The sequence below is a fragment of the Bacillus rossius genome, chromosome 1 (genome assembly GCF_032445375.1).
Source record: "Bacillus rossius redtenbacheri isolate Brsri chromosome 1, Brsri_v3, whole genome shotgun sequence".
Taxonomy (NCBI): Eukaryota; Metazoa; Arthropoda; class Insecta; order Phasmatodea; family Bacillidae; genus Bacillus; species Bacillus rossius.
In genome coordinates, this window is record NC_086330.1 from 279,075,473 (window position 1) to 279,087,128 (window position 11,656).

Genomic DNA, 11,656 nt, shown 5'->3' on the forward strand with positions numbered 1-11,656 from the left:
ATAGCAGAAAAATAATATTCATGGCAACATGATACACACCAGATGGTCAACACATTTCATTTGGTGAGTATATGTATAATTTGATAAGCTCAATAGTTTTGGTAGGCCTATCTTATTTAAATATATACTGTTCTTCATGTATTCACAGCTTTCAATATTTTTTTTTGTTTTTAATATTTGTCAAACATTCAGTTACATAAATAATTGGAAATATCGTATACCTACATCACAAAGAGTGTTTGGTGATTTAATGCAATGGCAAAATTAGCACCTACACACATTAATTAAAAAAAAAAAAAACTACTACTGCTTATAAATACAAGTGGTAACAATAGTTAAAAGCACTTAGCTCTTAATGTTTCTCAGGTAGATGTATAGAATATAAACGTGTGGTGATTGTAGTAGTGACTGCATTTTGCGATACTGTATGCTGCAACACTAAGTGAGATTAATGGCAGAACAGTAAATATGTGTAAACTTAAGACAAGCAGCCAGAAAAGTAGGTGGTTTATTTTTATGATTTTATAAAATGTTATAGTAATTAAGTAGTAGTGTTTTGTGTTTATTGTAATTTTATAGTTTATCAGATTTTTTGCAAACAAGAAAATAAAAATTACAAAATACCTTTTGCTTCCTGAAATGCTTTGGAATCATTTTGTAAGACAGCACTGTGTTACATCAAGCAGTCTACCAATAGTTTTATAGTTTTAACATTCATGATTGCGATATCGCAAGCGCCGCCATGTGCGAGTCCCTGCTGTGCTTGCAAAAAGCTTGCTTCAATAAAAACAAGGGCCTCATAATCAGATTTTGTCACATATGGAGTTATGTGTTTCTTGCTGCAAGTATTGCTCTCTTGGGAAATGACTGAAAAACATATCAGGAAGTAAAAAAAAAAGTTATAATTTTTACTCTTCTTACTTTTGTTGATTAAAACAAACTTAATAAAATCTTGTGCAGTTTTAAAAACGATAAACAACTTAAAGTACCTCAGCATTCTCTTGGGAAATATTTTGATACATGTCAGGATGTGAAAAAAAGTTTTTCAGAATTTTTTTCTTTATTCATTTAAAAGCCGCAAAACAATACAATTACTCTGTGCATTTTATTTGCTGTTAGGAGAGAGGTGGGTAATAATCTTACGTTGTGGCTTTTCCACAAACTAAAAAAAAATTAGACAAAAACTTTTTTTGACACTAGTCTTAGCCCTGAATTTATCCTGAAAACAGACTTTAAATTTCTACAGGTTTGCAAGTAATCAAAGTTTAAAGCTTACATTATAAATATTACAATACCTGTGCATTCACACATACCTGTACGTTCTTAAAGTACAAACACTGGAAAAAAAACTTTTGGACGGAGGACATTCATATGCTTCTGTTACATCAGATATATATCTTGAGAAATAATAATGAAATGTAATATATCTTCAGTATGGTGTTCTATTATACTAGTACAGGTAGGGCTTGTTCTTAAGTATAGAATATGATACCACAGGTAAAATATATACTGTAGTAGGTATGTTCTAAATCTAGAATAAGCATGGCCATAGCATAAAATACGTTACCAGAAAGCTAGTTTAATACAAACATATTTTGTGCAAAACAAGCATTAGAATACTCACCAACTAAAACCCCCATATAATCATGCTAGTCACATAATAATGCAGATATGGTAATGTCATAAATGTGCCATGTTAATGTCGTCATTAATGTGATAATGATATTGTGATACATACTTGTCCCGAAAGTGAAATTGGTAAAAGTTCCGTATAACATATTCAAATTCATCCCTTGATCCAGAAGGCATGATCTTGTACATATTGTTCCTGTGGTACATTTTGCTTGATGTTTTGATTTGGTACATTGAAAGAACATGGGCATACTAACTTGTGTTATTACAATTTATATATGAATGTAAAACAGTTACAAAATAAATTATTTCACAACACCTGAGATAATTTGTTTGTCTTGTGATGTTCTAGTATTTGTTATGTCCATACTCTTTCGACGTAACAAATTAAAACAGCAAGCATCTTGTACCACAAAACCATTGTTCCTGTGGTACATTTTGCTTGATGTTTTGATTTGGTACATTGAACGAACATGGGCATAAGTACTAACTTGTGTTATTACAATTTATATATGAATGTAAAACAGTTACAAAATAAATTATTTCACAACACCTGAGATAATTTGTTTGTCTTGTGATGTTCTAGTATTTGTTATGTCCATACTCTTTCGACGTAACAAATTAAAACAGCAAGCATCTTGTACCACAAAACCAAGGGATCAATTTGGACACGTGATACGAAAAAAATTACGTCAACCTAGGCTAAACTTTAAAACCTGTAGAGAGAAAATATGAACTAAATGATGATACATATCTCTTAATTTACACGCAAATCTGAAAGTTAGTTAAAGTTCAGTATCGCATATCCAAGTTTTTCACTTGATCCCGAGGTACATCATGCTTGCTGTTTTAATTTAGTGCGTTGAAAGATCCTGAACATAACGAATACTTGTAATATAACAGTGAATAATAATCTTAAGATTATTACTAAATATGCACTTTCTTTGTATGAATTAAACACTTAACCTCACAATTATTATTAATAAGTGTTTTTGATATCCACCAACATGGCCGTGCTGTTATGAAAATAAAAGCAAAGTCCCGAAGTTGGCCGAAGGTGAAGTCTTCGGGCATGTTCGGGTTGGTCCTCAACCCTTTGTGAAATGTAGGCTTCCCTTCCTCCACAGCTTGTAGCACAGTGTCTGTATTGTTGACGTGTGAACACAGCTCACGGTATCAGGCAGTTGGTGGGAGATATTTCTTGAAATGAGACGGAAATGTTTAACAGGAAGTAGGGAAAAAGCGTGCGCCATTCATTTTGTTGCGGCCTACAGTTGGTTCTTGTGCTGCAGCGTATTGGCGAGCACAAACATGGCGTTTTAAAAGAAAGAGAGAAACTCTTTTTCTCTGTGTGGTCTAGTGTAAATATTACATCATGTGTATGTATGCCAAAGTAGGGTCCTCCGTGGACGGGTTTTCTCATGTGTTACTCCCGCTTTGGGAAGGCAGTGAGGGTTGATCCCAGCTCTGCGGCATGGCTTAGCCGGAAAACAATAGCCCGTCGCGTCCGTCCGTCAGCCGCCGAGCCATTCACAACACTCCACTCGTCCGACATGATATTTCTCCTTATTCATGCTGTTAAATGTTGAGAAAACATAATTTTGTAGAAAATTTTCTGATAGGTTAGTTTGACAATCATGTAACACATTAAACTCAATATTTTTCACTCTAGTATTTATTTCAACATTTTCATAATTACCATGCTTAATTAATTAAATTTATGTGAATAGGACACTTGTTTTAAAGCAGATAATTTAAAATATGTTCACACATAATTTAAAAAATAATTATGTAAGCATCTAAGGCATTAAACAAACTTTAAAAACTTCATATGTATTAAAATTTGACGCGCTAAACCATTTCGTATCTAAGGATGTTATAATTTTATCCTTTCGTCCATCGAAAATATGAAACTATCACGCTTTCGACAAGACTGACTTATGGAATATTTTGGACCATATGATTGGCTACAGGTCACGTGATTGACGGATGGAGGCGACGGACTATTGTAATACTGGCTTAATATTCACGAGCATCTATTCTGTATTCGGCTGGTTTGCAGCTATCCTTAATTCTGTACGTCCCAAGTAAGCTACGACTCTGACAGTGTGACGTAAAACCCTGTAAACAAACATATGTACCATCATGTTTTATCGATGTACCATACCTTTTGTGTGCACCATAGTTTTGTGTTGACATACTACAATTGGGTACTGTTGTAGCATTATTTTATGCTAATGTACCTTTTTTTTTGTCGATGTACATTTGGCTCTCTTTAAACAGGCATTCTTCAGCTTGGCACATTTCTTAGGTTGGTGTCAGACTGTACGGTTTAACAGGAGCAGTGGCCAGTGATTTATTCTATGTCAGTTGTTTACATGTTCGATTTTGATCAATTTACTCAGTGCATTCTCGAGAATATGCATTGTGCGCTCTAAGAAAAGCTGTAAAAAGAATATTGAACAAAAAAAAAAAGGAGCGCATGCAACTCAGTACACTAATAGAAGTGAAACTTCTTTGGCATTTCAAACCTAGACTTGTAAGTATGCCGTAAGGGAGATAAAATGGCAGAAAGACAGAGAGAGAGAGAGAGAGAGGAGAGATAGAAGACAATTTTCTAAAAATAACACAGCGCAGAGTTTTTTTGGCTTTCATTTCTTTTTCAAGTGTTTAATAATCCTAATATTTTTTGTATTTATTATAAATGAAATAAAAATAAATTAATAAACATGAATTATCTAAATATTTACTCTCTTCAAAATAACTGCTCAGGATATAAATAATTATTGATCAATCAATAATGATTAACTAACAATAAATATTACTCACTGTCGAAATACACACATCATTAAAAAAAAAACAGTGCGAGTTTCTGTTTATTCAAACTATTTTGCCATTTGGAACATGCCAAAACTGTGAACGAAATATGATATTCATAACAGGTATGTAGAGTTATCTGTGCGGAAAATGCAGGGACTGTCTCAACAGCGCTCTCTAAGCTGCTGGTTGAACAAACAGGATCACGAGCGCTGGTAGCAAATATTAAATTCAAGCCATTGACAGCTGACCGTAGAGGATGCCTATATCTATTATCTGAAACAAGTGTATTCGCACCTCCCTGCCTTATTCTTTCGTTCATATAACTCGGTTCTAATTTTTGAGTGAGGAATGAATCATCGCACAAAGTGGAGAACGAAAACATTGCATTAAAATTCGGCCTTGAAATTTTACTCTTATCACACCAAAAAAACTCGACAGAAATTTTAGCCCAGCGGCAAAAACTCACAGTGTGACACTAGCCTTAATAAAACACATACATCTTAGCTCTCGTTTTACAGTATTTCGCCTGAGTAATTTTGTGACATTGGAACGAAAGTCCATGAAAAGAAACGTGTAAACAAGATGGCGGACCCACGTGAAGCAACATAAACCCGTAGGTATAACTACCCTGGAATATATTTGTTAAACTAAAATAGTGTTACGACCTATGTGGGGAGAACTGGGTTCGTAAGGGATAGCCCAATTAAGTTTTATTACAGTTTTATTATTTACTAATATTTACATTAATAATGAATAGTTGTACTTTAAAATGTCCGATCATAAATCACTGCCACTTAAAAAATGTTTAATTTCAAGTCACTCAATGTCAAATTCCGCAGTTCGCACTCCTCACTGGAGCTAGGCTCAACAGTGGTTCGCCCCTTACCTCGCGCCTGTCTGGCGCCACTCAGTCGCCGCACTCTCACGATCCAGTCGGACTCCGCATCGCTCCACTCTCGGGGGAGGAGTTTCTCGCCCTCTTCGCCGATATCGCACCTTCGCTCGCGGAACTCTCGAGACTCCGGAACTGCCGCGGGACTCGCTCAGAACTCTTTAGGAACTCCCGCGGAGACCGGCGTCGCTGCTTAAGTATCTGAAGCGCCCTTCTCGAACTGACGAGAGTGGATGTGTGGAGTCGCGTCATCCTGGGCCGACCCGACACCCGAAACAGCGAGAAAGGCGGCGCACATTCAGGCCACACGACGCGGTGGCCTGCGGAATTCCCAAGGCCACTCAGCGATAGATAACAGCGCTGAGGAAGGACGATGTGCGGGGAGAGGAAGGGGAGGGGGTAGCGACGACCCTTGTAATCCGGCCAGGCGCTGGTGGCATGCCTAAATCAGTGGCGGGCACGTGACGCCAGTGGTCGTATAGGGCCACCAGCCAGCTCCGAACTAGTCGTGTCAGAGTCCTGTCTGCGTTCGTAACAATAGTTATAGTAAAATGAATTAACAAGTTTTATGAAACGGAAGAAAACTTGCATATTACACTGAAGTAATATATATTCTCCTTCTAAGTTCCCAACAGGCTTAGTAGCATAGCAGTAGAGCACGCGCTTGTTAACCTCAAGGGACATGTTTATAATATTGACACTAGAAAAAATGTTAAAACGTATTTCATATAATAATATAATATTTTATATAAATATTTAATCAGCTAAATAAAGTTAATGTTTGTTTGGTAGGTAGTATTTACAGACTTATATCAGTTGTTTAAGCAAAAACAAATATGCAAACATACCTACGTTAGTGTTAAAATGTGTTTTTATTTTTAATGTTTCAGGTTAATATTTTAGTAAAGCTATAGAAGTATAACTTCTAACATGTGTGCAAACTTTATACTATTAACTGTTAAATGACTTTTAACAAGCTGAAGTAGTATTTAAATTAATTCTTTGTCTAATTAAAATCAGGTTAAAGCCGAGATTTTATCGGAGTCGTTTATAATAATTTAAAATTTCCGATTGCTTCATGCTGCTCTATCTGCAGGTAAATATCGTTTATGATTCAGGTAGCGAATTATAGTGGCGGGTGCAGAAAATATGTTTGTGGTTCACATCAAGAAATTTTTGTGTTTGAATAAAGAATACTTTATTTATCATGTTCTGCATTATTTTAAAGAATTCTACGTTAAATTGTGTATCCGAGTTTTGTACTATAAGTTTTTCTGCAGAATGAACAACATGAGAACACATTACACATCACTAGCAAGTACCGTAAGATTCGCTCACTTTTTTTTCTTCACGGGGATGCTTAAGTTTATTTTGGTGCAACATAATACCAGACTTTTTTTAAAAACAGTAATGCTTATTTGTAATTTTTCTTGCGACAGAGCAGCTCACTACAACTTGTTTTAAGTATGATGTTCGCAGGCTTTCACGGCCATTGTCTGAAGTAGCTTGGCTTCTGGGTTGTAGCCGCGTCCTTGGTGAATAATTCGCCAAGCTACTTGTTTTAAGTATGGTTGTTGTACAAGTATATAGTTAATTTTTCTTTGGTATTGCCATTAAAACTACAGAATGTTTAGAAATTGCGGGACACAAATTTAATATGTAGCGGAGAATGTCAAAAGAAGCAACTATTGTAAGGAACAATAGTTCGAAAACACAACCCTGAAATGTTGATAGTCGTAATATTTACGAATATTCAGCAAAAAATAAATAATAAAGAAAAATTTTAAAAATTTAATGTAGTGTATTGGTCAGATTAATCAAAATAACGAGTTTTTATGAATTTCAAAATATTAAAAATACTTAAAATGAGCATTAAATAACCCTATGAGTTATTTTTATTAACATTTTTATGTCTCTATTTGAGTTATTACTTAAACTTATAATGTTTTAACAAATTTTATGTCATAAAACTCAAGTAATATTATATACAAACAAAATAAAACACAATTCCGAAGCTAATTGATGTACGGACGCATCAATGGATGCGGGTGTCACATCCCTAGGAATCTCGAATTTAGTGGACGCATGTAGGGATGCCTTGTGAACAATGTAAAAATGGTCGTGTCCACTGCATTGCACTTTTAGTGCATCCCTTAGCTAAGGGATCCATTCTGCTAGTATTCTGATGCAGCTCATGTATTTACATCAGCCATTTCTGAGGATGTAAAGTCTACCGAGCTGTGCTGTGTGTGTTCAATGATGGTGAACTGATCAGTCGGAAATGATGTACTGATGAACTGACGGCTTTCCATTAAATCTGCCGTGTCTGGAACAGTGTCTTTCCAAACTGTCAGTCTAAACCAGGGGTCCACAGACCGCGGATCGCTGGCCACTTGCGGCTCTTTTCACAGTATTTTATGGCTCTACAGTTCACTGCGCAACGACAGCACAAAAAAAAAACATACAAAATCAAACGGAACAATCACAACGCATGTCCTCAACCTGCGTGTTCGCATATACTATTCCACCACCCCACCATCGCACTCGCCCCGGTGCTTTTTAATTTGAATAATTAATTAATTAAAATAATTTAGGTTTGTTGTTTTATCAGTAGAGCTCTACTAATGACTACCGGTACCACATTTTTTACATTTATGTGGTTTTCCCCCCCTAAGTAGCCTTCATTTTGTAGACATTATGTAGAATTTTTTGAACAAAATATTTTAATTTTATCTATTTTTTTTATCGGTTTAAAATTTCATGTAGATACAGAGAAAATGGATGTTGCGGCTCTCTGAAAAATTAGAGAATCTGTTTACTTAATAATTGGCTCATCTCACTCAAAAGTCTGCCGAGCCCTGGTCAAAACAGTCAGTCCATCAGTTCATTGGCTGAGCGTCGTGGCACTTTCTGAGTTTATACTCTTTGGTTGCTTTGCTCTATATACTTCTAACTATGAGTACAACTAAAACTGCAACACCCGCGATGGTGCAGGTGGGCGCGGCTCGAGGTGGAGACGCACCCCGACTACCCGGACTGGGTGCAGGCGTACGCGGCGGGGCTGCTGGAGGGCAGCCTGTCGTGGCAGCTCGTGCACTGGCACCGGCACAACACCGTGCGCGACACGTGCGAGCGGCGCGAGCAGCTGTGCGACGAGGTGCGGCGCTTCGTGGTGCACAACCGCGAGTGGGCGCGCGCCAAGGCCAAGCGCAACATGCACAAGGACCCCTTCTGGCACCAGGTGAGACCGTCCACTGCGGCGCTCGTCCCTGCCGCCCGTGCCAGCCACGGCACGTTTCAAATACCACAGAAAAAAAGAGCGCGTGTAACTCAGTACACGGGATAGAAGTGAAGCTTCTTTGGCAATTCAAACCTCGACTCGTAAGTGCTCTCTTTATATCTCTTTGGCGTAAGAAATGTTTCAAAATAATGTTTCACGAAAACATTGCATTAAAATTCGGCCTTTAAATTGTAATCAAAATTTTACTGTCATCGTGCCCAAAGAAGTTTCACTTCAACCATCCTACTAATATTATAAACACGAAAGTTTGTAAGTATGGATGGATGGATGTTTGTTACTCTTTCACGTAAAAACTACTGATTGAATGAAATTTGGCATACAGCTAGCTTATAACCTGGATTAACACATAGACCCCATACTAATATGAAATTCCATCCCAAAGGAAGTGAAAAAGTGATAATTTCATTTTATAACAGAAAAAATCATAGGTCATAGACATACAAATATTGAGTGAGTGTCATTTCTCTATGTCTGACACACAATCATACACATAGTAAGGTCTGGCAAATTAACATTTTTCTCCTTGGTGGGACCAGTCCGCTTAGTGGAGCTCGCAGCGGCTAGCAAACTAAAGGCGCTAATAACAGTTTTGTTCTTAACTTCGTCAATAGATAGAGTTGCCTTGAATTTTAAACGCACCATCGTTTTATGCGTTTGTCATGTCTTTAATTTTCGTTTGTTTGTGCCGTGTGCGTTCCTATACCATTCATCCGATTGCGATGAAATTTTGGTGATTTGTTATGCGCATGCCCATGAAGGTTACTGAGACGGTATAACTATTTTTCAATAGTTGGAGCATGAATTGTGTCAAAGAAATGTGTTTTTTTCATTTTATATAACGACACTTCGTCTGTTTTTGTTGTCTAAGTGCGCACGCATGACACAATTTATTTAAATATAAAAGAGAGACAGAGATAGAGTGATATATATAGAGTGAGATAGAGATGGAGAGATAAGTTGAGATAGAGCGAGGTATAGAGAATGAAATGGGTTAGATTAAGAGATATACCTATAGATGTATAGAGCTATATAGAAGATATAGAGATAGTGGGAAGTAGGTATATATGTTGATATAAAGAGATAAATAGAGATAGAGAGATACATAGATGTAAAAGATGTAGATAGAGATAAATATATATAGAGAGATGGATAGATGATTTGTATATGTGGAACTACTTCAAACATATTACAAAACAAAACTGAGTGAGGCATTGCAATGCAGGCCGAGCATTAGCTAGATAATGGAATCTTTTCAATATTAGTAATCTCTTATTTTTCAGCTTTTTTCTATATTGCTTTATAAAGTCTAAATTACATACAGACCAGGTAAATAACTATAAACTGGCAGAACAACGTCTGTCAGGATCTGAAAGCGATATAAATTAATTTTCACACTTGACATTCAAATTAAGAAGACAATTACTAACTACACCCTGTGTTTAGCCCGGGCAACGCCGGGTATTGCAGCTAGTACTAATATAACACTGTTTAACAATACTGATTTACATGCTTAATTAAAGTTATAAGTACTTGAAAGAACACCATTTTCTTGCAAATATGGCCCTTATCACGGTGCACAACAATAAACTCAAACCCCGTTGTGTTGCCCTCTGCCCAAATACTCCCTCCCTTACTAGATGCAGCAAGTCAGCGGAGCATGAGGCGCATGCGGATGGGTTCCTACCGCCGCGACCCGCCTATCCCTGTAGCATGACAGGGTTCAACCTGAGCCGCACGCCACTACATGGAGCCTGCTCAAGGCATTAGGCCCAAAAAGTTCTCTTCACTGTCTGCAAACTATTCTCCATACTTTTCGCGTCAGAAACATTTCACAACAATGTTTCACGATAACGATACATTAAAATTCAGCCTTGAAATTTTACTATAATCGGGCCCAAAGAGGTTTCACTTCAATAATTTGTGAGAAATATATCTATATATACTATATCAAATTTTACAGAAAAAATAATGATAAAAAATAAAACATATCTTAATTTTATTCAGCCTTTTTTACAAACAAGAAAGAAAGACATACTGAACAAATCACTATTCGAACAAAACTGGCAGAGTTGTGCAAATAACACATCATAAGATAGGTATATCTGTAATGAAATAGTATAATAGAGTAACAAGATTTATTTTTATATCTGGACACATATTTCTCTGGAATACTTCAGGGTGCACCTAGAAATATTCTGGCGCACATGTTGAGAACCTGTCCTGTACACTGACCTACGATACAACAGGCTATCCTACAGGGAGAACCTAGAATTGTCAGGGAATTGCCAGGGAAATATATACTTGGTCAAAGAATTTAAATGGAATAGTTGGTTAAATGCAAATTATCTATCGCTAACCCGTTAACTGTGCCATGGCATAATGTTTTTGGGTTCAGGTATTTTTTTTTTCAATGATTATGTGCCAAGTAATTTTGAGCAGAATCATTTTTTTTGGAACATGAGGGGATTTCATTTGTGACATGGTGGAAAAATTGTAAAAGACCTGGAGAAGTTAGTTAAAAGTTGAAGAATTTTGTTTGTTTATTTAAAACATCCTATATTTTTGTAATCTATTATAGCCAAATTTGTATTTATCACGTTGGCACTTGAGTTTACGAACAGGATGTAAATTTAACGGATAATTGAATGCAGCAGTATATAATTAAATTTGTTGTTGCTATCATAAAATAAACAACTATATTATGATGTTTTAAAGCTAGATTTGTCATGAAGACAACAATACTAAGGGTTTTTAGTGTTTTTTTTTTTTTCACTTTGAATTTTACAATATTGTTTAATGAGCACTGGATGCAGTCACCTCATGTTACCTGAACATAATTTTTCATAATTTATTGAAACCATTTTTGCTCCCCTCTTTTTTTATACACATTAACAATATAATTTTTTGCCATAAAACTAATTGTTCTGAGTTTTGTATGAAATATTCTGAATTTGGAATTCTAGTCTAAAATTTAATTTTTTAATATTTAAATTTTTATGTTGTTTATGCAT

The 11,656-nt window shown here is 36.1% G+C and overlaps 1 protein-coding gene across 2 annotated transcripts in view; it reads left to right on the forward strand.

The window, feature by feature from the left end:
- Window positions 1–11,656, forward strand: part of LOC134527634 (putative phospholipase B-like lamina ancestor) — a 136,227-nt gene that overhangs the window by 92,524 nt on the left and 32,047 nt on the right. For both annotated transcript variants that reach the window (XM_063360488.1, XM_063360489.1), the window contains exon 5: window positions 8,339–8,585. In XM_063360488.1, the coding sequence (XP_063216558.1) occupies window positions 8,339–8,585 (247 nt within the window). The remainder of the gene's footprint in view (window positions 1–8,338; window positions 8,586–11,656) is intronic.